This window comes from Sylvia atricapilla, chromosome 1 (genome assembly GCF_009819655.1).
Source record: "Sylvia atricapilla isolate bSylAtr1 chromosome 1, bSylAtr1.pri, whole genome shotgun sequence".
NCBI lineage: Eukaryota > Metazoa > Chordata > Aves > Passeriformes > Sylviidae > Sylvia > Sylvia atricapilla.
Genome location: NC_089140.1, coordinates 101,654,466 through 101,681,910, shown reverse-complemented (window position 1 = coordinate 101,681,910; position 27,445 = coordinate 101,654,466). Strand labels below are relative to the sequence as shown.

General features: G+C 39.9%; 1 protein-coding gene across 1 annotated transcript; it reads left to right on the top strand.

Moving 5' to 3' along the window:
* The first annotated feature begins 1,539 nt into the window (after positions 1–1,539).
* RAB12 (RAB12, member RAS oncogene family) lies at positions 1,540–24,497 on the top strand. Its single transcript, XM_066329193.1, has 6 exons — positions 1,540–1,912; positions 13,416–13,476; positions 21,197–21,335; positions 21,841–21,930; positions 22,867–22,971; positions 23,265–24,497. Exons 1-6 carry the CDS (start codon positions 1,669–1,671, stop codon positions 23,376–23,378), a joined length of 753 nt encoding a protein of 250 aa, XP_066185290.1. The 5' UTR covers positions 1,540–1,668; the 3' UTR covers positions 23,379–24,497.
* Positions 24,498–27,445: the final 2,948 nt, after the last annotated feature.

Below are 27,445 nucleotides of genomic sequence, written 5' to 3'. Positions count from 1 at the left end.
TAGGTGATCTTGAACGTCCCTTCCAACCCAGGCCATTCTATGATTCTGCACCCTTTGCTGCCAGCTGCGTCTGAAAAATCTGTATTCTCTGAACTCTAGGTCTTCAGAGCTTGGAGAGATAGACATTTCCTCAAAAATTACAGTGAGCAATGCTCATCCCAATCATTTTCCCCCTCATATGATTTATTACACTACTTCCTCTACAGCCGTATTTTCCTTTGCTTGGAATTTGAACAACTGAGTTGGCACAGGTGGTTGTAACAAAAACGCCGGTGCCCAGGAGCAAGTGGGTTCCAGGTTCAGAAATCTGTCAGTGAAATCCATCCCTGGATGACCCCAGACCCGTGTGTGCTACCACACACAGCGAGTCTGCCCAGGGCTGAGGTTTGCTTGACTACCTGAAGGCAAATTTAGGTGAGACAAAATTGGACAATCACAAAATCAAGAATTACAGAACAGGTCATGTAGGGAGGGTCCACAGTGGGTCATCTGGCCCATCTCCCTGCTCCAGCAGGGTCGGCCTAGAGCACAGAGCACACGACTGTGTCTGAGGGATCTTGATTATCTCCGGCGAGGGAGACTCCACATCCCTCTGGGCTATCTGTTCCCAGTGCACGGTCACTGCAAAGTGGAAAAGTTCTTCCTCGTGTTCAGGTGGAACTTTCTGTGCATCCACTTCCCTCGCTGCCTACTGTCCTATTTCTCGGCATCACGGACAACAGCCTGATCTTTTTGGGACGCCTCCCTAGGTATTTATCTACACCCTCTCAGAGGTCTCTTCCTGAGGCTAAACAAGCCCAACTCCCTCACCCTTTCCTCGTAAGCGCAATGCTCCGATCCCCCAAAGAGGATGCAGAGCCCGCCGCCCCGGCAGAGACAGCTCCCAGCGGCAGCTCGAAGCAAAGACCCGGCCGCGCAGCGCCCGAGCGCACCGGGGCTCCCCCCACGGCGGCCGGGACAAAGCCGCCCGCTCCGGGACAAGGCGGCCCGCTCCGGGACAAGGCGGCCCGCTCCGGGACAAACCCGCCCGCTCCGGGACAAGGCGGCCCGCTCCGGGGCAAGGCGGCCCGCTCCGGGACAAGGCGGCCCGCTCCGGGACAAGGCGGCCCGCTCCGGGGCAAGGCCGCCCGCTCCGGGACAAGGCCGCCCGCTCCGGGACAAGGCTACACGCTCCGGGACAAAGCCGCCCGCTCCGGGACAAGGCGGCCCGCTCCGGGGCAAGGCGGCCCGCTCCGGGGCAAGGCCGCCCGCTCCGGGGCAAGGCGGCCCGCTCCGGGACAAGGCCGCCCGCTCCGGGACAAGGCCGCCCGCTCCGGGACAAGGCCGCCCGCTCCGGGCCCCCTCCCACGCCGCCGTCGGGCCGGGCGGTCCGGGGCGGTCCGGGGCGGTCCGGGCGGGCGCTCCCGCCCCCGGCACTGCGGCTCGGCCCGGCCGCGGCTCCGGGCCGGCAGGGGGCGCTGCGCGGGCGGGCGCGGGCCTGGGCGCGCCGCTCCCGGCGGCGGCGGCGGCGCAGTTCCCGTTCCTGTGGCTGTTCCCGTTCCCCTCGGGCAGGGCCGGGCGGCGGCCGCGTCTCGTCCTCGCTGCCCCCTCCTCCCCGTGCCTCGCAGTGGTGGCCGCCGGTGGCGGGGAGGGCGGGGAGGGAGCGCGGCGCTGCCGCATGCGTCGCTGATGGAGCCGGGCTCGGGGCTGCCGCAGCGCAGGGCGGGGGGCGGCGGGCTGGACCTCGGGGCGGGCTCGGCGGCGGGGTCGCCGGCGCTCTCGGGGGGGCAGTCCCGCCGCAGGAAGCAGCCGCCGCGGCCGGCCGACTTCAAGCTGCAGGTGATCATCATCGGGTCGCGGGGGGTGGGCAAGACCAGCCTCATGGAGCGATTCACCGACGACACCTTCTGCGAGGCCTGCAAGTCCACCGTGGGTAAGAGAGCGCGTCCCGTCCCGGGGGAGGGGGCGCTCCTCGCCCCGGTGCCGGCAGGGCCCGGCCGTGGAGCGGGGGCTCGGGGCGGCGGCCGCCCTTCCCGGCCCCTGTCCCGCCTTTCCCCGAGTGCGGGCCCGCTCCCCGCTTGCCGGGCATTCCCTCCCGGCCCCGGCCCCGGCCCCTTCCCGCCCGGGGCAGCGGCGTTGGGTCTCCCCGGGTGGGTTCCTCGGCCCTGGGGAGCTCAGGGGCTTGGTTGGTGCCGGACTTCAAACAGCGCTCCTTGGAAAGATCGTGGATGTCCTAGTTAGCTTTGCGAGTTCTGAGAAGCTGCTGGCTGCCCTGTTTCAGCCTTGCTAAAGGCAAGCGGTTTAAAGAAAAAAATTAGGCATGGTTGGTAAAGCAGCTTTTTGTGCTTAAGTCTTAGATGTTGCGTGTAAGGAGACAGAAATATTTCAGGAGTTGAAAAGTTGCAGTGTGTATTCTGTATACTCTTCCAGTGTGTTATTCAACTAGTCTTCCAGACCGCAGTCAGATTAACTCCAGATGGCTGCTATGACTTCGCGAAGAACCTCCCTGTGATATTAGATCCCAGGTTAATGTTTTGTTTCTTGAGAGCACTGTGTGTTTGGCTCTTTACACAGCTAACTAGAGAGCGAGCTCCTAGTTCTGTAGTGTGCTGCCTTATTTATGGTTTAGTCATCTGTGCGAGTCTTGGAGGTAATTTAATGCCTGCTGTCCTTTAATACACAAGTGTGTGAAGGGAGGAAAACAAGCTGGTTAGTCTGTGTTGTTATTAGAGTCCTATCCCTGGAGTTGAACTCGAGTATTGCAGCAAGGTGGTTGTTACAGTCTGTGTCACTGGAAAATACGTGTGCTTAGCTTAATTGTAGCTTGGAATGTGAGGGGATTTATAGCATCTGATGAAAAGTGATTGTGTTGCCTTTTAGAAGCTGAGTTATTACTATCGAAAAATTACCTTCCTGGAACAAAATGATGCGCAGTTGCTGATACTTTTGTTTTAATGTGTGTTTTACCAGTTATTTAATTCTTTTCTAGGCTAAGAATCCAGATCTGGTAGTGCAGATTAGCACTGTTACGTTGATAAAGGTTTTTGGTTGGAAGTTGGCAACTTAACCTTGTAGAAGTTAGAAAGACGGTGATAGCATATCAGAGGCATTAATCCTCAAGGGATCCGTTGTTATGAAGGAAATGTTGATGGTTTGTCTAGATGAACAGATTAATTGAATTTATGGTACGACTGAAGTACAATTAATAGATGAATGTGTTCTTTATAAATTCCCCAGGTCTAGACATTAATTTTAATTTTCCTGCATCTTCTTTAGGTTGACCCACATTAATGGTTCTGTCAAGTCTGGGCTGGTCTCTGTAACTGGGGTTAGTTTCCTGCTCTGAATCTTGGGAAGTGAGGGGGGAGGTGGTTTAGACTCCGGTCCAGACTAACAGGCTGGAGCCTTTTGAGCAAAACTGATTTCCTAAATTACTGAGACAGTGATTCAAGCAGAGAAGCTTCCTTATTTTAGGGAAGAAACAGGAAATAAGTAGTGATATGCTGCTAGACAGAAGGTTACGTAATGTTTGTTGTACAAGATGTGCCAACATAAAGCAGCATAGGGAAATCAACTTCTGCCAAAATACATGCAGAACGACTTGATAGTAATGGCATTCTTTCAAGGTCCTCAGATTAAATTTGAGAGCTGTTGAGATTCCCCTAGATCTTTTGACTTCTAAATGAAAGAGCTTCTCACAGTCAGCTCGTACTCTGATTTTTTTGCACTATAAAGTAAGAAAAAGTATCTACTGCTGTTTACATTTCATATAGATTGAAAATAACCCACACTCTAAAACAACCTGAGTTCAGCCTCTAATACACAGTTGAAATCATAAAGCTCTTCCTTTGTCACCACTTAACTGCAGTGGTTTTTAAGATTTTGCAAGTGGAGAATGTTTTGAAAAATCAGTGAAAATGTTGCGATTGATCCAGTTACATAAACTCAGTATACCTTGAGATGAAATTTGAAAAGGCCATGCAACCAACCAAGAAACTGCATGTTGTTGTATGTATCTTATATTAGCAAATCTGTATTTAAAATGGAATGCTGGAATATATATTTACTTCCTTACCTTGATATTTATGGTCTCAACCTTAATTTCATGCCTTTATACTAAAACCTGTGGACCTACTGGACAAAGAGAACAGCATTTTAGCACCTTAAGCTTTTGTATGAGAGCAGAGGCTACTCAGGACTTCCTCCGACAGTGGCAGAATTGCCTTATCCAAAGACCTTTTCTGTCTCCTGTCCCTAGGTGCTGATAATAGTGGCACGTTATTGAAAAGTGGAGCATTTTTGCAGAAAAAGAAAGGTAGAATTCAGTTAGGAAAGATACAGTATTTAAATGCTAATTTGAGAAGACTACATTGCCAGATTGGTAAAGAAAATTCTGCAATGAAAACACATCAACATATCTTCAGTCTCAACTCAGAACTTCTTTGAAAGTGTTCAAAAATAGCTTGGCAGATTTCAGCACATTATTCATAACAGCACACAATGTGCTGTTGATCTAAAATTCTTTTGATGTATTTATTTTGGGCATTAAATTAGTTGCATGGAATATTATGTCTCCTTAAATCTGCTATTTACATAGCACTGAGAATACCCAATATGCTCAAATATTTACTGATTTTTGAAAAATGTAAAATTACTCTCTTCATGCCAGTATTAAATCCACTGTCTTTCTATAATGGGATAATATCTTGTTCAGGGGTAATATTGGGATCATATTAGCTTTGTCAGCAAGCATATGTCTACACTTTTAAAGTAAAATTTGATCTCCATTTATTATTTGTTGCCTGCATTATTCGTACAGGAGCACAATCCAAAGCTATCACTTGAAGGTTTTCCAGACTTGGCAACTAAAAAAAGTATGCACCAAATATGGTGTGAAGAAGAATGATCTTTCCAAGGGTAGTGGATAAATACATTGCCACATTTGTAAGACGATTCAAGCATGGGGGTGAAGAAACGGTGTTTGCCTCTGCTTCTTCCACCTCCTTATCTCACCTCAGTTAGATCTTATCCTGAAAGAAATATATCCTAATTCAGATCTCCATAGTAATGATATTAAATTTATATATATATTTTAAACTGTGCTATCTCAACATCTTTTTCATCAGAGTCTCTTTATTAAAAATTCAATGGCCTCTGTTCTCTTCACACTCTGTCAAGCTACTGCTCAGCCTCATGGTCGTACATCCTACCTGATCCACCAATTCTTATTTCATTCCCAGTCTCCCTGCTGTTTGTCTTTCATGACAGATCTACAGAATTCCTGTACTCAGCAGTATTTCCTGTCGATCTCATTTTTCCACAGACATTACATTTCTCTCTGGATTTTATTCTCTGAACTTGAGGTTCCTGCTCTCCCAAAAATGAGGCCCTGCACTGACTCACCTCTTAGGATGCTGATTGTCCTCATCCCTCAAATCAACTTGGGCTCCTCAGCTTTTCTTTTACATGCTGAATTAGTATCTAAAGTCTCTTAAGACCTCATCTTATCTTTCAGCTCTTTTCCACCAGGTCTAAAATCATCCCAGGAAAGATGCCTTGCCTTTGATAATGCCAGTGCAGTTTATGTGCCTTGTGCATTGCTGGCTGTTTTAGCAGCTGTTCGTAGAAAACCAAAGCATCACTTGTAGTAAACACTAAAACTTCCTTCTGTCCTCATTTACAAGCAAAATAATAGTGAGGTTTGTAATGGAAAGGTTCGTTGTGGATCAAGATGGGAATTCAGTGACCTGTGATCTGTTCTGGGCTAATAGCAGCCTGAGGGATCCAGATCAGTGACATGTAAATGCAAGACTCCTTTGGCTTTACAGAAATGCTCTTTGACCTTGTTTCACCTTCATATGAAATGGTATGGAAGTCAGAAACTCCTGAGATTTACAGATACCCATGCTTTTCCTTCCTAGTGAAATTGTTCCGATTTTTTTTTATACTATGCAAAATTCCTAGTGTCAATCAAATAAACAATAGCAATAGTAAAAACTTTAGCTTTGTCTTCTATTAGAATGCTCTTAAGTAAGGCATTAATATAAGTCTTTAATTTATAGACATTTCTATATGGTATACAAATACATACATACATGCATTTTTGTATGTATGTATACATATGTTTGAGGTTTCTGTCACAATTCAAACCTGTCTTCATTTTCTTTATCCTTAAAAAACGTGGGCTAACAACATAAATGTTAAGTTTCACTCCCATAAGCTTGTTATATAACAAAATTGTTTTCACTTAAAAGTATCAGACTATTCACTTTTAAAGTATTTGTCATTTTTCAGAACAGCCCTTTAAATTACTCCTCAATCTTTTTGGTTATCTAATCAGTGTTCTCTCAGGCATTGTAAACACAGTGTGTGGCTTACTAATCATTTGGGGTTTTTTTTCAGTAAATCAAATCTATGGCTTAAAAATAAATGTAGTAATTTGATGTAATCTGAGATGAAGAACAATCTATATAAAATTTTCGGAAAATCATCCTGAGTCAACTAAAAGAACATTCCTTTCTTTGGTACACTTGTGGGGGCCTGTGCACTCTCTGAAAAGTATAATTCATTATAATTTTTCTTTTAAGATTTTCCCCCCCTTCAGTAGATGGCACTGAAAGCTTACTTGGTGTGAGGAGAGAGGAGAAAGAGTAGAAATAGATGTTTCTTAGTTTACCACATCATGATGAAGTAATTGTAAGATGTTCTTCCTTTAATCTAGAAACAGCTCTTAACTGGAGAAATTCCTACAGTTATATAAAAAAAAGGAAGGAAGTTTTGATGAGGGATAAGCAATTCTGTGAGAATTGACTGTTCTTACTTTTGCCTATCCAGGGTGTTAATACATCTGGTTTTGTGTGTTGGCTTTCTGACTAGAGTAGAATAGTGTAAATACCCCATACCAATACCAATGGTGTGTTGCAGTTTCTTGCCAAACTATAAACAGAGAGGAGCAGGAGGCTGGAAACTCGCAGAGAAAAACAGTTTTGTCTTACACAAAACCTCAAGACAACTAGGGAGCATGTGTGAACCTCCTTGTTTGTCTTTGGAGGTACAAATTATGAGAGAAGCCAGTGTCCCCTGGAAGCTGCCTTTTACCTTCAGGAGCAGTGTAGTCACTTGTAGTGGACAACATGGAGACTCCAGCAAGTGAAAACACCTGGCCAGTCATTGTTTGCCCCAGATGTGTCAACTAAGTGTATTTTACAGCATTTGATATAGTCAGCAATGGTTTGCTATGCATAGTCATTTGAATCTTCATAAGTCAACAAAACTGTAATTTAACACAGGAAAAGGTAGGTAGATAATATAAATTATTAAGGTTTAGGAATAGGGTTTTGTGGAGGTATGGGGATTTTAATTAGCAAGAGGTTACAAGGAAGAGTAAATTTGAAGTTGAACTTTGTTTTTTTCATTTGTAAACTAGATGTTAACTCCAACTGATAGAAATATTCAGGCACTGGGTTTTATCAACACTACGGGACTGTCAGAGTCTCTAGTCAGGACATATATGAGAATACACAAATAAAACAACAGGCAGAGTGAAGAGGCCACTTGAATGGTGTCAAATGGGGAGCTGGGTTTGCAAGGGGAGAGGAATGCAGCTGTCAGACTCAGTCTCTGCTGTGAACAGCTGAGCGTGTCACTAGCAAAGAAAAAAAAAAAAAAAAGAAAATAGGACCATATGATTCTCAGGGACTTCTGGAAGTTGGTTAGCAACACTTTTACAACTTACTTCTGCTGATATCTCAAGGAGAGGGAAACTTGATACCCAAAACAAAATGCTTATAGATTCCACCTTCTAAAACTCTGGATATTGTTGCTCATTAAATAACCTTTCTTTTTCCATTCAGTTTTTCCTTTAGGTCAGGTAGTTGTTGACCAGTAGTTCAGTGTGTTTCTCTGTTTCATAATCAGAAATTTGAAAAGAAGTCTTGTCCATGAAGCCACAGAGAGACTTACTGCTTCCAGTTTCCTCTTCCTTCTCATTCTGTTTGCCAGCATTTTGGTATATGCTTTGAACTTACTATCCTAAATAGTGTCAAAAGCCTAAGTTTTCTGAAAGGCCTTATTGTCCACAAGAATGTAAAGATATTATAAGTTACTCCTTTCTCACTGAATTGGGAAATACCAAGCATCTGAAATGTTTAGAAGCTGTATATTGGACATTCAAAAAAAAAATCATTTGACTACACCTTCAACATTTACTCACTGCATGTATTATACTGCATGTATATTACACAGAAGGAAAAGAAAGTTGGTATCTGTTTCATTCTAGTCTGTAGCCCAGTTGCCAGTTGAGGTATGGGTACACTTTTATTTTAGGCACGCAGTCTCAAATGTCTGCATGTTAATCGTTCTAGAATTACATGCTTGAAGCTCTATGGACAACGTACTTTACCTGCCTCTGAAATAATCCCCAAACATACTTATATCTGATTTAGCGCTAAATTATTCCAAATTTCTTCTTTGAATTTTTTTAATTTGCAACGTGCAGTTTGAAAGAGGCGTGTACACTTTGGTGTGGTTTAAAAACTAACTGCTTGCCCTAGAATTTGACTAAAATAAGACAAAATGGTTTGGGATATTTTTTCCTAGTAACAGTTTCTGTAACCTTTTTGTGTCCTCCCTGTGTACCATTTATTGTTGATTGCTTCCCCCCCACCCCACCTTCCCCCCAAAGCAAGAGTATAGAAATTAGAAGGCATGCTCTTGAGCATCTTTTCATTGACTTTGGCAGTTTTGGGATAGGTGTAAGTATTGTTTGAGTTACAAACCGGGACTAATGAAAATGGTTGTTACCTCAAAACTCATGTGACCTCAGTTATCAAATGTAGCATAAGTAAGACAATTTTTTTGCATAATGCTGTCAGATGTCTAAATTCAATAACCCATCATAGCCTTCAAATTAATATGGCTGTTTTAAGGGTTAATTGGTATATTACCTCTGAATTTTTAAACTGATTGTGTTTCTTTAAGCATGGTCTGATTATCTTTCACTGATTGAATTACTTTGATGCAAATCACTAACAGGCCTCTGAAAATTGAATCCATTGGAATTGATTTTAGTTAGAGGGGTTTTTTTTGTGCTCTATTTGCATCTGTTTTCCCAGCTCTTCCATTAACTTTGTTACCAGGAAACCTTGTCCACTGAAAGGTCACTCTGTGTGCATTAAGCAAAACTGTTTCTACTTTCTTTTTCTGTCTCTTATGAAAGGAAATTAAAGATTGAAAATCTAAACATAAAATGCATAGTAAGAAGTTTCTTTGCTATTTTATTTCTAAACAAATAATTTTAGGTTTAAAGAGAAAAGCTGCACCCAGTTGTGTGTATCTCAGTTTGCATCCTGGCAGATAACCTCTAGTTTGTTTGGGGTGAGAAATTAATGTTCTGTAGTTGGTTCTGAGCTAGGCTTCATTTTTGTAGGATTTCAAGTCTCAAGTTTGAAACAGTCTCAAGTTTGATCTATTGACAAGAGATGTCATCCTCAGTGACTTGCCCTTATCTAGAACTTCATTAGTGGACTTCTATTTTGAGTCTGTTCTCTTTCTCTTAAAGCTGTTTAGTTTTGAAGAGTTCAGACAGGTTGTTTGGCTGTGTGTTTAATATACTTTTAAACCTTTCTGTCCTGGTAGCCCTTTGTCTTTCCTGGAGGAGGCATAGCTCCGTGTTGTAATAGATGTTCTTCTTTGCGTGAAGTGCATTTTTTATCCGAAGTTCATGCACTACTAACAGCAACCATGAACAGTAAATGAAATGTTTCTAATCCTTAACTTGTGTTACACACACCAGGTTAGTGTTGCTGTCCCTAATGCCTTATTTGACATATATCTAGCCTGTGGGGAGAGGAGATACTCCTTTGCAGATTTAAGTTGTAGGGCAAGCTCAATCAGTATACTTTCAAATGCTAAAATAAATGCAAAATCAGAAACACAAGCCAGAGGCTGAGATCTGTATTTTTCTGCCTTTTACCTTAGTTCTTGGAGGATGTTTTTTGGACTCCTGAAAAAGGCTTTTCTGGCAAAAAGTGAGGGTCAAAATGTGACATCCAAACACATACAATTTCAATCAATAAAACCCATAAAAAGAGGGATGGTCATTTGGATTTACTTGTTCTCTGAGTGTAATAATTTTGGAATATTATTGATTGCCTGTTGTCCATGTAAGCCTGACATATTGAGATGAGGCTGACTTTTAATGGGAGGGGAAATTGTAATAAGACTTTTGGTTTCCCTTACATGACTGTGACCTGGTAAGTGGCACGCTTCACTCTGGTCATAAGAACATGCACTTGTCAGATTTCCTGGCAAGTGTGTATTTTGTTATTCACTGACAATAAATTAGCCAACAGGCCTTTAAATGCAAGGTAGGTAGAATGCAAACCACTGATAGTTCGCTGGTAAGCAAACAGCTAAGGAGAGCTTTTTTAAATCCTTTCTTTTTATAAGCTAAGTTATTCAGATTTAATGCAGTTGTCAACAGTAATTGTTGATTCTCCTGTTTTATTGAACTATATATAAAACCATGCCAGAGTAATTGTATGGATAGCAAAACTTTTCATTTAGGTATTTCCATTAACGTATGTCAAGCTTAATAATTTCTTTCATTGACCTTTTTCTTAACTCAATGCAATATTTGAAATTGAAGTGGAAAACAAATTATTGTGTTGTTGTTTTAATTGAATTACTACTTTGTATGTAAACTCGAAGCCCTGGCTTTGGCAGTCTGTGGTGAAACATGCTAATGAAACCTGACAGGCTTAGGAATTTGTTTCTTTGTATGCAAAAGGAAAGCTGCCAGATTTTTTCCTTCAGTATTGGCAGACATGAAGCTTTTGGTATTGTGTTGATGCTTGCAGAGCATTACTAATTACAAAAAAGTAGTTGAGTAACCTTTGCAGAGTTCTGGCACTCTGTCTGACTTAAGTGTTAAATGATTCAAATGATTCTGTAGAAGATTCTGTCTGCTTTTCCCAAACTGTTACATGTTTGTATTATTCCTTGCAAAACTTCACAGTAGGGAACTATTTCACGGTATGACTTTAAGATGATTAATAGAATTAATCGCCTGCCTTTAAAGTAAGAATGCTGTTGACATAGTATTTATTTTGAAACCATCCCTTTAATATATAGGTTTTTTTCTACTTCGTTTTATTCAAATATTGTGCCTTCTTGTCCCGGGAAGTCGCACGTTGAAAACATGGTCTGTTACAACAGTTGAATTTTCTCTCCATAGTTAATTATATTATTTTTTAAAAATATAACGAAAACTTTTTGGGTTTTTTTTTGTTTGTATAAGACAGCAGTGGTTTGTATAAACCACATCCATAAAAATAAAAATATTTTGTTTTGTAGTTACTGAAACATGGAATCCCTGTGGTGGTTTTAACACTCAGCTTGGGATCAGAGATGATCTAGACTACTTTTAATGTCAGATGAATGGCAAATCATTTAGTATGTTGTGTAGGACAGAATGGTAGGATTAGGAATTGGGATTGAGATGTCTGGTCAGTTGTATTCAAACTTCCTTGAGGACAGGAGAGCTTTGAGATAAGCAATTACAGTTAATTAAGTTCTGTCTTGTAGACAAAGTTGTGACTATTAAGACAATTGCATTTTATAGTTTAAATGCATTTATATAGAGAAAAGGCAGTAGAAATGGATGTGTGTTTCTTTAAAACATACCATGATTAGAATAGAATTACAAAAAATTCTCATGTCACACACTTTGGATACTAGAACATAGCTGGATCATTTCTCTTCTGCTTTTGCACTAAGTCACTTTCCAGAAGTGTACAAAAGATTTCTTGAAGTTAGGATTAACAAATTCTTTGAAATTTTAATAATTTGAATATTTGTATTAATTTGCATATGCCTACTTGAAAATTGCCATTAAAGTTTTAAACTGTTTAATACAAATTACTTTAACACGTTAACTCCTGGGATTTGAAAAAAGATGCATGTTTGTAAGTGAAGTACAGGCATCATATGTCCTGAGTATCTCTCCAAGAATTGGTGGTTAAGTGTGCTAGACACTATTAAGGACATGGAGAACGAGGAGAAATGTCATGGTGTGATGACATTACTTTTATCAATATGCAGTGTGCAACTGCAAGCTGTTAGAGGGGATATTTGTTTAGGAGAATGAAGGTCAGTTATCTTTCCATTTATTTAATCTGGCTGAACAATATCCACCTGCTCTGCAAACTAAAAATAAGGACATAATGGTGAAATTCAGTCCATTCTGTCAAAGTTTAAATTCAGTCTCAGTTCTTAATAGCAGCAGGGACACTCAGCTTTTACCAAGGGTAGTCTTTGGGAAAATGTGCCGTTTTTGTTAGAGAAAATAAAAACAGTTTTTTCTCTTCAGTTTCATCCTTGTTCTTAGTTTACAATTGCTTGTGAAGTAGCAAAAGTGTTTCCAACACATTATGCTTCTACACTTCTGTGTGAGTTTTAAGTGTATGGGTCTGAACCGTGTTCTCATGTCTTTTTATTTCTCCCTTTTTGATTTAGCTCTGTTAGGAGAGATGATGTGTAGAAGGAAGAACTGAAGCAAAAATCTTCATACAAATGTATCCTAAAATGAACAGGGTCATAGCTTACAAATCTGTGGTATTCTAGGACATTGATTCCCTGATACATTTTTGTAGTTAAGGTGGTAATCTTTTGTGTCTAGGTATTGTTTCACCACAGTATGTCTTATGTGTGTTGCTAGCCAGCATTTTTTTTTTTTGTAGGAGTTAAATCTTTCTGTATAACACAATCTTCATGGTTCTATCTTTGATATTTAGCATGCATTCAAAATGTGACTGGAGTTTTGAGACGATGAATAAAAGTACCATACAGGTATAAAATAATTTTTAAAACTCAAATACCCTCTTTGAATATAAGAAGTTTGCTAATAAATATTTGCGGGACTTAACAATGACAGTCTTGACAAACTTCTTCATAAACCAGCTTTAAGTCCAGCATTTTACAGATGCTAAGCATCCATCCTGGAAGCCAGACCTATATTGTTCCTGCTTCACAAACAGCCGAACTGATGTGGAGGGATTGGTTCTGCTCCATGCCTCCAGGGCATCTGTGCCAGTTGGAAGTAGAACAGGCTTGTCCTTGACAGTCGAGGTGAATAGGAGAGAAACAGTCATACTGTGCCTGTTGTTTTACTGTTGTGTTGGGTTTACCTGCTGCTGGAAATTTTGCACAAAGTGGAAGGTTTATGTTGTGATGCTGCCAGATTGGATGGCTCACAGGCCATGTAGTGGTTGTCTAATCCCCATGATGTTCCTGAGCTGACCCGTAGTGGTGCAAACCCTTCTGCTTGTTCACACTGTTACAAGTTGATCTAAAAAAAAATAAAAAAATAATAATTACACCCTCATTACTTTTGCTTCTTATTCCTCCTTTTTTTGTTTACTGTATTTTATTTATAGGTGTTGATTTTAAAATCAAAACAGTAGAGCTAAGAGGAAAGAAAATTAGATTACAAATCTGGTAAGTAAAACAAATGTGCAACCAGCAGTATGTTTTAATTTTTATGTTCTAGCATGAATTAATATGCTTGTCTAATACTACTATTAACTGTTATAAGCTGGTTTAGCTCTTACCTTGTTACTTCTCTCCTCCATTCCCACAAGGCTTAAACAAAGCCAAATAGCTCTTAGATTTTTGTGAGGATAAAAGAGGAGAAGGAGAGATAAAGTTAGAAGTAGGGCATGAATGCAATTACTGAAATATTAATGCATCACAGAGGCCTTGGGCCCCTTTTCCTGGAAGAATGACATCACCTACACAAGAAATAGGAGTTCTACAGACAACAAAAGTTGACTGTGTTAAATAGACACTAGAGGAAGTACATTTTGTTTTCTTTATTTTTCTGGACTGATTAAAACTGACCTTCATTGTAACAGCAATTATAAAGCAACTGTGAAGTATTTTCTAAACTGTTTTTCTAAAACTTGGTATAGGCAGTGCTGTTTCTTTGACACTGTTTTTAAATAACTTCAAAGTGAAGGGCATTCAAGACTTGAGTAAATCATATCCACTCTAAACAGCATGGAAAAATAAAGCAATCCCATGCAAATAAGACTATACCTTTACTGGTACTGATGTCCTACTGCAGAAAGCTCAGTGCCTGAGCTAAACTCTTTCTTTCTGGAGTAGGCTACATGATTTCTGGTAATGGTTCTCCATGTTAGTGATTAATTAAATTTTTATTGTTTAGAAATTATTGAGCTAAACACTCCTTTATTTTGCAAAGTAGTACCGTACATAAACATAATTATCAGAGAATAAACCAGCTATGTTCTGTACATTAATCTTACATACTACTATGTAGAAGCTTAGCTTTGGTTTATTAACAGTGTGTGATGCATAACTGGCGTTGTAGTTAAACTGTTTAAGCTGCTAACAATCCATAGAGGGGGGAAAGCTGTAAATATTCTTTTTATTACACTTTTGGGATATGCTGGTAATTTTTCATTCTTACCTACATGGATGCAGTGAATTCAGTTTACTAACTCCTCTTGGCAGGTCACCATCAGTTCTGTCTGTTACACCATGTGTCTGTCTTGCTTCCCTCTGAGTTAACTGCTGCTTCATCTTTGGTCTCATCCGTCACCTAACACTTGAATGTTAGTGGCATGTCTTCATTCATCTGTCCCTGTTTGGAAACCTGTGACCACAAGACTGGCAGTTGAGCCAGCAATTGTTAGCCAGGGTCTGCTGGAGCTGACAGAGGTAACAAAAAATTCTGATGTGGAGATGCTAATGTGTGCCTAATGCATTCTTACTGTGAAATGTGCTAAACTTACAAAAAATTCTCATGTTGAATAAAATAGGAGTGAAGTTTTTTGGAAAAGAAATGCTTAAACCATTATTTTCCACATATTGAGAATATGCTAGCAGGTAGGATATAGGAAACTTTAAAAATTGAATTTTAAAGTTGATTGCTAAGATGTGATAATTACCTCTATGGGAAGCCTTACTAAAATGGCAAGGAAAACAGAGATAAAGAGATAATATTTTAAAATATGATAAAATTCATGAACATGACATCCTGCTCCTAAATGTCACTTTCTCCCCAACAGTGGCTGTTGAAATGTTGTTCTTAAACTTAATCTTTAAAACTGCCTTGGCATACTTCCAGTATTTTTAGAAAAGCAATTAGATAAGCACAACTTCTGCTAATTACTTCTGAATTCTGTTGGGCATGTTTTTGGGCATACCTATAAACTCTTATTATCACAGAATTATTTAAGTTTAAAAAGACCCTTAAGATTCCAGTGCTGCTAAGTCCACCACTAAACCCTGTCCCCAAGGGTCATGTCTGAATGTCTTTACAGGGTCATGTCTGCATCTCTGTTAAGGTGACTCGACCATTGCCCTGGGCAGCCTCTTCCAGTTCTTGACAATCCTTTTGGTGAAGAGACTTTTTCCTAATAGCCAATCTAAATCTCCCCAAATGCAACTCGAGGCTGTTTCCTGTTGTCCTGTCCTCTGTTACTTGGGAGAAGAGACCAACCCCCACCTTGCTACAGCCACCTTTTAGGGAGTTGTAGAGAGTGACAAGGTCTCCCCTGAGCCTCCTCTTCTCCAGGCTAAACAACCCCAGCTCCCTCAGCTCCTTATTTTACCTTCAGTTGTTGGATTGAAGAGGAAAGCAATTCACCAAGTCAAACACTTGGAAGTTTAGAAATGCAAGCTTCAATTGCATGGCTGATCATGAGTCAGTCTCCTTTCATACCTACACAGTGACAGAATTTAGGTTGCCACATACTTCCTGGTAGTGTTAGATACATTAATCGAAGTAACTTTACTACAAAAAAACCTCTTTCATTCAGTGAACAGATAATTTCGGAAGTTAACACTTACCTGTTTTCTTAAAAGGACTAAAGTTACATTTCAGTGCATGAAATTTTGCTTATTTTTTTTAGTACTCTGATGATTTTACTTCTAGAGTCAAACAAGAATAGTCTTTAAAAAGTTTACTTTGGTATTTTTATGGTCACTTGACCTGTCTTTCCCCTCACTGCTATCAGCACAACTTGAGTTTATCAAAAGATACACTGAAACAGTACAGTGTTGAATATTTCAGGTGATTAGGTGTCCAAGATGTCCTTTTGAAAGCCGGTTTCATACCTGCTCCTGTTAGGAGAGTAGAATACAAAAGGACTTGTCTCCTGTGGTCCTTTCCTAATGGAGAGCTGTGCCCTGAGGATCACAGAGGCGTCTGCTCTTGCCTTTAGCTTCCTATTTGGTCCTTGCTTCCCTTATTTGCCTGACTTCCAGTCAGGAAATAACCTTCTAGTCCTTAAATTATGCAATGATAGAGCTTTACTAGAGGACACAGAGTAGTATCCACCTTTCCTGTGCCACTTGGAACAGTTAGTAGTGCCCCTTTGGTTGCCAGAAGTGGTAGGATAAGTAAATCAGCTTCTGCCTTGCAGTCCTAGGCTGACACAAGCTCCTGTGTCCTGTGAGAAGTTAATACCTGCATGCAGCTCAAGTCATGAGGTGGTGTGACCAGAACTACTGGATAGTGTAAGTGTTCAGGTAAATCCAAGCATCTGTGAATCAGCGCTTCTTCAAAGCTGGAAAACTGGATCAAATCATAGGGAACCCCTCGCTGATGCTTTGAAGCAGGACAGGAAGGTGTCTGACTGTGCCCTCTCCCCTGAGTGATCTGGGCAGTCGCTGACACAAGCAGCTGACACAGTCACTTCCAGCTTCCCCTCTGAAAGGAGGGACCTGTTTGTGGGAAGCAGTGCTGCCCTGCCACTGCACCCAGTTCCTCACTGGGTAGCCTGGGGAGCTCTCTGATACCTCCACAGGCTTAGTGCTCAAGGTAGCCAGCAACCTGGGAACAAAACAAGCTTGATTTGCTTCTGAAGGTGTTGTAAACCAGTGCATTTTCATAAAAAATTCACATTCTGCCTGCTCTGTTTTCTAAGAGACAGTTGTCTTGGAAAGTCCCTGTTCTAGAATATGTAAGAATGTAATTTCTTTGGTTCAGTACCTCTGAAATAAATTATTTATATAATAGAAGGTCTTAAATACATTTGTGGTTTATGGAAGCAGAAAAAATCCATTTGACAGGTAGAATTAACCTCTAAAATTACTTTAAAGCATTTTTTAAAATATTACCTGTAGGTTCCACGGAAGCGTAGAGCATGTGAAAGTGTTTAATTAGTGTCAAGTTTTTTATGTAAGTTTCAAAATATTTTCACTTCTTTTGCCACTTTACACCACCACTCATAAAAAATTAATTTAACTAGAGAGCCGGAGGCAGTTTTTGAGTCTGTCCATGTTTGTTTCAACTGGTCAAGATAGACACAGAGAACTTTTATGTAGAAGAGAAATTATACGAAGATATTTTAATTAACTGTATTTGTATTGTGTTTTATGCAGTCTGCCGTAGAACATAACAAGTCAACACTTGAAAATGGGCTTTGTGTGATTTTTTTATTTCCTTTTGCTTGTTGTAATGTATGTCTGTATTTTTGGAGTGATGTCTAGTTTCTGTTTGGGAAGCAAAAAACAGTCAAGCAGTTGGATTCTCTAATTGCAGATTATAGCTGGTTGAGGAGTCATACACTGTGTGTTTCTGATTACAAATTAGAAAGACCAATGCTTTTCATTTAGAGAAGTTTCTTGGAAAAAAATCAACAGAAGAAAACTGCTTTTAGCATTTAAAAAAATCTGATGGGGTTTTTTTTCAGTTGTGCTAAGTCATTGTTTGAGTTGTAGTAATTTCTTATTTGAACTTCTGGAGCTTAATTTAATTGGAATTAAATTAAACTGACTTTGTGTTGATTCTGACCAGAGCAAATAAACAACTGGTAGCACGAAGTATCATTCATGAAAGTCATGATGTAATGTAGTTAGCCCAGTTAAACAGTGGTCATCTCTTCTTCCAGCTTTCCACTTCTAGTGCTTCTATAGCTATCCTTACTAAAATACTCCAGCTGCAAGAGTGTGATACAACCATGAAAATAGTATAGCAAGAGTAATTGCTCCAGCCCTGCACGTTAGAAGAAAGCATTTGAAGTTGGATGTGATTTTAATGTTAGCTCTGCATTAGGAGTTGTCCTTTTTCTTCAACACTGGAAGAATTTGCTGCGCATTTTCATGAAAAATACGATGGAACCTAGTAGAAGACAAGATTTTCCATGCTAAAGATCCACTTGATGCTCAAACTGCAGTTTACTTAGGTAGCCTGGGGTTGCATTTTAAACTTACTTATTGCAGAAATAATTTTCCGACTTTCACCCTACAGTTTGAAGACCAATACAATGTAAGGGTAATGTTAGAGACTGCAAATTCAGCTTATTTTCTTCCACTTTTCAAAGAAAATAAGGGTTAGAATAGCATGCTCACAATCAGAAACTGCTGACTGGTTTCATTTCCACCTGCTGCAGGAGGAGAGGTGAAGTCTGGGGGAAGTCAGTGACTTCAGGCAAGGTGAAGAAAGTCAGCAAAAATCCACTGTAATTGGCATGACTCAGGTGCCAGTCAGTGGTCATCTGGCCATTCGTTACAGGTAGTGGGCAGCCAGGCTGTCCGTGGGTGTTCTAAACCGGCCACAGCATGTGGTGTGTCCCAAACAAGCAAGCCAGACTACAGGTTGTGTGACATTCGGGTGAAGGACCAACACAAACTGGAGCACAGAGTGCAGCAGCCTGGGAATGCTATAAAGTTTTAAAGAGCCTGAGAGTGCTGTGGAGAGAGGAGAAGCTGATAGTACCAGGTGGGCTTGGAGACAGAGTACTCAGCAGGGCTGGGGAAATGTGGGGCTGGAGATAGCTGGAGTGGGAGAGTTGTGTAATGTTGCATAGTTCTCTTCATGGCCTGCTTATCCAGTGCACTGATGACTGCTGTCAGGGAGGGTAGTTGAACATTAGTGTTTGTTTCTCCTCTGTTTTTATAATTTATGTACTTACTGATCTGGTACCTTGTGATGGAGTTGTTAAAGGTCCCTAGCACTCACCTGAAGGCACAGACAGGTGACTCTGAAACACCTTCTGTATTCCACTAGGGGCACAGAAAGGAAGGAAATGACTGGCCAGCAAAACAAACTGACAGACAAGCAAAACCAAAAAGCAACTTTTTTCAATTACTCTGAACAAAGATAGAAATCGGTGTGTTCTCCCACATGAGATCTGCCCTTCCACCTGCCATGTAGTTATTTGTGCTCAGAATGATGGAACTAAAGGTCTCCCATCCCTAATACACTTCATCAATAGGCTGGATTAGCAACAGATGACAGGGGCTGCTCTGCAAGGTCATAATTCTGAGAGTTCTGTTCATAAGCACTAGAGCATTGTTATCCATATGTGGAAAATCAACGGTTCATACTAAAATTATTAAACTTTTAACAGACTGAACATCCAAAGGACCTTCCAAAAAATGAATCTGACTGTAAAAAAGAAGTAATGGAAAAGAATATAGAGTTCATTACTCTGAGTAATATTTTATATATATATATAATTTCAGCTGCCAGAACTTGTACTGCTTTACAAAAAAATGCCTCATTAGTAACATGAAAACAACCAATTAACCGTCTAAAACTGGTCTGCAATACTACTGGTGCTTGAACTTATGGAAACAAGCTACCTATTTTCATTTTCTGTAGGGTCCCAGAGCTTTATATGAATGTAATTCTGAAGTTCTGAGAGTAGGATTTGAATAAAAATAAAAATGGATGCAGTAGGAATTTGATCTCTTCTGCCTTGTGTTGCAGTGTCATTGGCTTGCAGTGAAGTATAAGTCATAATTTTCTCACAGGCTATGAAGCAGAGGTTCCAAATTATTTTCTAGTGGACACTGCTTTACTTTGTAAAATCGCTAGCAAATATTTGTTGCCATCAAGTACACTTGTGGCAATTTCAGGGGCAAGTTAAATACTTCACTTTGAAACTCACCTGAAATTCCTAAAGATTTTATGCTGAGTAAGATAGGTTTGTGGTGGTCTGTTCTACTGCTTGTTGTGCATAGGACCTGATTAAATCTTCAGGACAATCAATGTGGCGTTTTGTGAACATGATCTTTTTATTTTGGTAACCAGTGTTCCAGGTCTCCATTGTTAAATTCATTCCCAAGTTCATTCTCCTCCTCCTTTTGTCTAAAATGTGACTGTTGAAGAGGATTAATTTTGAAGTTTTGAGTCCCAATATGCACACAATTTTCCTCTCTCCACTCTTAATTTTGATCCATCTTTTGACAGTGAAATTTCAAAATCATCCATTGACTTTGGGGGCTGAGCTCAAGCAGCAAATGCTTGATGACTTTGGAGCACCATATAACTTACTTTCCAATTGAGATGCCAGTCACATTTTAAGACTTAGGATATGCACCAGCTATTTTTTTAGTATAACTGCCAAAAATCTTCCCTAGACAAGCTTGATGATGTGATTAAAAGGAGTTCAAAAGTTTTCATGGTTCAGTACAAAATACCTCTTCTGTCTCATCTACTTTGGAACAGAAGCCATAGCTAGTATGGGTGACCTGAGGCTTTGCTGGAAATTAGTCTCCAGTGTGAATGCACTCTGTCTGAAATACTGACAGTGCTGACAGCACAGAAATGTTACTTGCACACCTCAGATAAATAGGTATATTAATAATAGATAAATAATATGAAAGCTGGGTATCTAGTGCAAAAGTTGTACCACTTAGTGATTGCTCACTCTTTTCATTCGCTTCTGTGCCAGTAGGTTTTGCAGTAGTTTTAGAACCGTGGCTGAATTGCTGTGGTTGAACCAAAAAGAGTCTGAAAGCTCAAATTATAATGATCAGTTCATTGCTTGTTTTATAGCTGGGTGTGTGGATATGTTTAATAAGCATGTATCCATTCATTTTTTCAGGGCTGTTAAAAAAACCCAACCAAAAGTTCACAAAACAAACAACAAACCCCAGTAATGCAAAACCAGCTTTATCTCCTGGTACATTTTCATTAGATAACTTCACTCTCAGACACATCTGGAAATGTTTGGTGGCCTTTCTTGGAGAAGTTAGTATGGGATAAATTGTTTTAATATGATAACTTTTTATGATTGGAAGTACTGCTCCATTTTTTTTCCCTGAAATTCACACATATGGAAGGAAATATACTGTCTTAAGTGAATGTGAGAGTGTTATTATTAAAATGTAAACAAAGTTATTCTGTACTTTGCAAATTGATGAAATATTTGTGCCACTGTTTGCTGCTGCTTCTTAGGGACACAGCAGGTCAGGAGAGATTCAACAGCATTACCTCAGCTTATTACAGAAGTGCCAAGGGAATTATTTTGGTGTATGATATCACCAAGAAGGAAACATTTGACGATTTACCAAAATGGATGAAAATGATTGATAAGGTATGCCTTAGGTATATTTTTTCCCCTCAAAGGAATTTACAGCATCAGTTTACGATTAATAAACTATTGTCAGCTAATTTTCACTGATTACTTTTAGCCAGGATTTAACATTGATGTGTTTATGTTGTAAAATGGGTGTCCCTTCCTGCTTTCTTGATCTACAATTGTCCTAGTTAGAAGTTTCAGTGAAAATCTGTAACATTGTTCATTTACCTTTGCAGTGGGGGGAGGGGGCTTTGTTTCCTGTCTGTGAAATAAGGTCATTGTGTTCATTCTTAGATAAACTAGAGCAGCTAGTTCTCAAGTCACATTTTAACATTCACATTAAAAAATGGAATTTTAAAAATTGATTTTTTCTGAAATAATGTTTGGGAAGAACATTTACCTATAAACCGTGTCAGTGTGGTTCCTTATTTAGTAGTGGAATTGCCCTTTTTTGTGTTGTGTTTGCATTACAAAATCTTATATTTCTAGATTTAGTTAATTAGAAATGTTTTAATTGCAGTATGCTTCAGAAGATGCAGAGCTTCTATTAGTTGGAAATAAACTGGACTGTGAAGTTGATCGAGAGATTACTCGGCAGCAGGGAGAGAAGGTAAGGACAGGTGTAGAGGCAAAGCTGTTGTGGCATTGCTGCTGATGGTCTGTGCCTGCTCTTGTTCAGCCTGTTGACATAAGGGAGCATATTGAGAGTGGTGGTGATTTCTCAAAATCCACGTGGTGTTTATTTGTGTATGATGTGCAGTTGTAAGAGTTCCTGCTGGAGTGGTGTGTCTTTGATCTAAAGAAAGAGTAAGCTACAAGTCAGCTTACACTGTACCAGTAGTGTAGGGGATACTTCTTTTTGGGCTCTGAAGGGGGATGTAGTGAAGACTTGAAGAACAAATGACAATCTCTGCTCAGGAAATCTTTGTGGGCCTTCTTTCAGATGTTTGGTTCCCAGTACTATTTTTGAACAGGCAACATCCCTGATTGATTACTTGGCTCACCTTTGTTTTCATATATTTTTTTGTTCTCTTATAACCCCACAAGTGTAAAGGAATCTGGCAAGACAGTACATTCATTGTAGTGTGATACTCAGCACCATCTTGACCGGAACAATGTCGGTATGGGCGTACACAAACATTTGGAAACGAAGGCTTATTCCAAACTTTTGGAGTTAACACTAATTCTTGCATGTGTACTTCACTTTCCTACATTTTGAATAACAAAGTTGAGATTAGCTGTTCTGAGAAGTTCTTCCTTTTTGGCAGTCTGCAGCAGTATGTGTCAACTGAATACATGAATTAAGTCTGGAAAAATGCAGAGCACTCTTCCAATAAACCTATTTTAAGGAAAAATCAGCTGTATGTTGCAATATTTGCTGTACCATGCAGATTCAGGATTACTAATTGAATTAGACTTCTGTCACAGATTTGGGGAAAGTTGTGTGTTTGAGGGGTTTTATATGGTTTTATGAGGAGGGTCTATTTGCTGTCTGTGGTTGTTTGCATATATCTTCATGGACTTACTTTATTTTCTCTCCCATCAGTTTGCACAGCAAATAACTGGGATGCGGTTTTGTGAAGCAAGTGCCAAGGATAATTTTAATGTGGATGAAATATTTCTAAAACTTGTTGATGACATTCTGAAAAAGGTAAAATACTCAGGTGGTAGTATTCCTCTGGTCACACAAATGGTCAGTGTTTAAAAATGACTGCACAGGCTTGGGAGGACAGAGCAAGAACAGACTGTCAGGTGAAATTTTTGGATAATGCGTAGTGGGCATGATGCAGTTCACAGGCTGCTGACCACACTGCATTTCACTGGTAAGACCCAAAAGACCCTGAAATTGACAAAGACCCTGACAGCTTTGGCTGTCAGTGAACTCTTGAAATGACTTCTTTCTATGCAGATTACTGTTTACAGGTGATTTTTCTTTTCTTTAAGATGCCACTGGATGTTATAAGAAATGAATTGTCCAACAGTATCCTGTCCCTGCAACCAGAGCCAGAAATCCCACCAGAACTGCCTCCTCCAAGGCCACATGTCCGTTGCTGTTGACTTGTTACTTCCTCCAGAGTGAAAAATATGAGCAGGAGGGTAAAGAAAGTATCTGTACTACTCTGCACTACAATCATTTGGCAGTTTCTCGTTGCACTTTGTTATTCGAGTCAGAGCTACACACTAACTTGTAAATATGCAAATATGCAATCCTATGTAGGATTCAACTATAACATTTAATTATTACCCCCTCCCTCACAATGGTGTTTCATTCATCACCCCAGTGTTATAAATACTGTACAGTCGGTGGGGGTTTGCCACACATCCAGTTGAGGAGGAGGAGAAATTAAATCTATACCTATTCTTGACATAAATGTTGTAATAGTTCTTTGTTATTATAAACAGCAGGCAGAAGCTCTTCTGGTATGAAGATAAGTATATGGTGCTTTGCTAACTATTTTAAAGACAAATTTTTTAAAAACAGAGGACTTTATGTACAAAGCTTCCATAATCAGCATCATGTTTCCTTTTAATGTAGTGAAAACATTTTTGGCTGTAGCATCCTCTGCTGACTGGATTTATTGAAAAGCTAAGTTTAATTTTTGGCAGTCTTTTATTTATTTTGTTTAGTGCTGCACCCTTTCTTTGTGTACCAAGACAACACACCTGGTGCAGAGCTAAGATTGCACTTTGAAAAAGCATATATAATTTTCTGCATAAACGTAAATTTGGTTACAAAAAATCATTAAATTCCAATAAAAGAATGGAGATATATCAAGCTCTAAAAGAAGGTATAAAAAAACAATGCTGCTGTCCTAGACAAATTCTTGGAAAAAAAAATTAAGATGATACATTTTCCTGTGTTAAAGAATATATATGTGTATTTTTGTCTGGACATCTGTAGGGATGGGGGAAGGGAACCTAAGGTAAAATTATTTTCTTTCCTAATGGTGGAAATTATTCCCATTAAGCAAATACTGTGTTAGGATTTTGTCTGATAATGAACTTGTGAATTATATCTTTTGGTATATCTTTTATTAAATGCACTGTTTAGTTTAGCTGTGGTAAATCAGTAGATGCATATTTGAATAACTTGGTGTGTCCTGAATGTTGTGGTATTGAAAAACATTGTGGTCTTTCTAAACTAATGAAGTGCAAATAAAATTTTGTATTTATGAATGACAGTGGAACTGCACCTGTTATTAGAATGGCAAGTATCAAGTGATGGGTAAAAGGTAGAATCTGGAATATGGAACAACACTTGTGTTAATTTTGTTACGATTTAATTTTGTGTTTGACAGTTCCTTTACGTGTAGTTGGAAGAGCAGCAGACATCAGTTGTTCGCCTTGGTCACTGCTGTGTTGGGAGAGCAGCTGATGGCCTGGCCGGGCTGATATCTCCAAATAGCATGTGACTGCTTGTCATGCTGTCTTAGCAGGTGGTCGCCAGACTATTAATTACACTGACAACACAAGTATGAACCAGTCTTTTTCACACTACAGCTTCTCTACTTCGCATTCTCTGGTGCTGGAACCCATTTTGTCACTTTTGCCACTCTTCTAGCCAGAGCACTGGCACTGAACAGTAAAGTATACCACTGGCTTAAGCAGATTCTCTCTGTTTTATGGGAGAAAAAAAAAAAAAAAGACACAACAAACTGTTAACACCAAAAAAAAAAAAAAAAAGGAAAAAAAAAAAAGAAAAAAACCCTTATTTCACTGAATAAGCTCTGACATTCTGAATTCAATGCCATGCAGGCCTGTAGCACACCTGGATTTTCTACTGACAATTTAAGGAAAGCATGGTTGATATTTGTGCTTATGTCTTCTGCCACCTTGTGCCTAAACAGTTTGTTTTTTTAAACAGTAAACTTACAGTTTACTATCTTATAGGTAAGATAAGACGAATTTCTAAAGCACTTCTAGGAGTTCAAATGATACTGTGGGCAATAGCAAGAGAAGGGAAAATTACGGAAAGTGGGTTTTAACTTGACAACCATTTTATTTTAGCTGACTTGTTTTTATTTGTACCTAGAAAGTTGTGATTTTTTTCCTGCAGTTTTTGAATTTAATAAAAATTAAGAAATTTGACTTAGATAAACTTTCTTTTTGTAATTCTGTGCTGTTTGTATATAGGCAGATTGGGATCTCAGTCTCTTGTACCAAAAATTAAAAAACTATTGCATTTAAGAAAGACATATTTATTTGAGTGCTTGAATGTGTTTTATTATTCATTGGAAATTGTAAAATTTTCAGGAAACATGTTTACTTTCCATCCATTATACTATGAAGAGGGTTTTGTCTCCTGATTTTATTTCTACAACTTTTATATAAATCACAACCAGTTTATTTATACCCTTGCTCTACCCAGCAGGCATTAGTGGTGTGATGTGGGAAGAGGGGAGGGGGAAAAAAAGTTCCTCATGCTACTCCCTTGTCTCATATGCAAGTTCAGCTGTCTAGTCAACCTATGTTGACTGACATATTCATTCATATAGTCCAGTGATGGACTATTTGAATGGTCTGCACAACCATCAAGGATCACAGGATGGGAAAAACAGGGAAGATGAGGACTGACACATCTGTGTTGGCAGATCACTGTTCTTTAGAAGCCCTGGTTGGAGAGGGGCCATTCCCACTTTTCAGGAAGTGGGAGAGTGGGGGGGATTGTTTCCTTCTAACGCTAAGCCCAAAAATGCTTTTTTACCAGTAAACTCATCAGGGGCTGCTGAGGTCCTTTAGTCCCTGGTAGGTTCTTCATGATGGACAAAATAAATGTGAGAGCATTTTGATGAGTGAGCATGGCAAGCAGAAATCACAGGACTGTCAGAAATTGGTTAGTATCATCTGCTGTGAAATAATAGTGGGGGGTTCTTGACTTGCTTGAATCAGAGAAATAATGAAATACTGAAATTATTAGATAGATTGTGGTCATTGAAAGGTGGTTTGCCACTGATTTCAGTGTGGTGAGGCTTTAGTACAGTAAATTCCTGATACCGTATTATATCCAGTTAGCACTTTGTCTTTTACCAGAACTAAAATTCATATCTGTCAGGAGGAGACCGAAACAATATTTGATTGTGTCCCTAAACATTTCAATCTGACTGTAATGGACATTTAGCCAGTGGGTTAACAGATCATTTCTTCACAAGAAAATAAGAACACTAGAAATTTTAGAAATTTGTCTCGTCTCTAATAGTCACAACATAGAACTGAAACCACTGGCTTACCAGGACATCTTGAATTATGCACTGTTGTGCTGTGTGTGCTAGAGAAATAGTGACAGTCAAATCTTCCTTTCATTAGATTTCTCTGCTCCTTCAGAGCAGAGATGCACAACTAATGTCAAAATTTGGTACTTCTGTTGAAGAAAGATGAGAAGAAAGTGGGGGAAAAAAGGACTGGAAGTTAAAATGCTCAAACTAAACCTCCTCAGCACAACATAAGGCCATTTCCTCTTTTTCTGTCATTTGTTGCTTGGGAGAAGTGACTGACCCCACCTGGCTGCAACCTCCTTTCAGGTAATTTTAGAGAACAGTAAGAGCCCCCTTGAGGCTCCTTTTCTCTAGGGTAAAGAACACCTGGTCCTTTAGCTGCTCCTCAGAGGCCTTGTGCTCCTGACCCTTCCCCAGCTACACAGGCCTTTCCTGGACACTCCAGCACCTTAATGTCTATTTTGTTGTGAAAACCTGGATTTGAAATGACAGAAAGTGGCCTGACCCATTGAACACTATCAGCAGCTACCTCAGGACCCTTGGATCCCATCCAGTCCCATAGATTTGTGTGTGACTTAACTGGTGTAGCAGGTCACTGAATATTTCCTTGTGGATTGTGAGGGCTTCATTCTGCTCCTCATCCCTGTCTTCCAGCTTAGGGGGCTGGGTATCCAAAGAACAACTGGCTTTACTATTACAGACTAAAGAAAAGAGGGCATTAAGTCCCCTCAGCCTTCTCCTTTGTCACTATGTTTACCCCTGCATCTTATAAAGGGCTGTAATTCTCCTCCTTAGTCCTCTTTTTGTTCCTGATGTATTTATGGAAACGTTTTTTATTGTCTTGTATGGCCCTGTTGCTTCTAATTGTCTTTCTATATAACCTCAACACATCCATGTAGTCCTCCTTAGCTG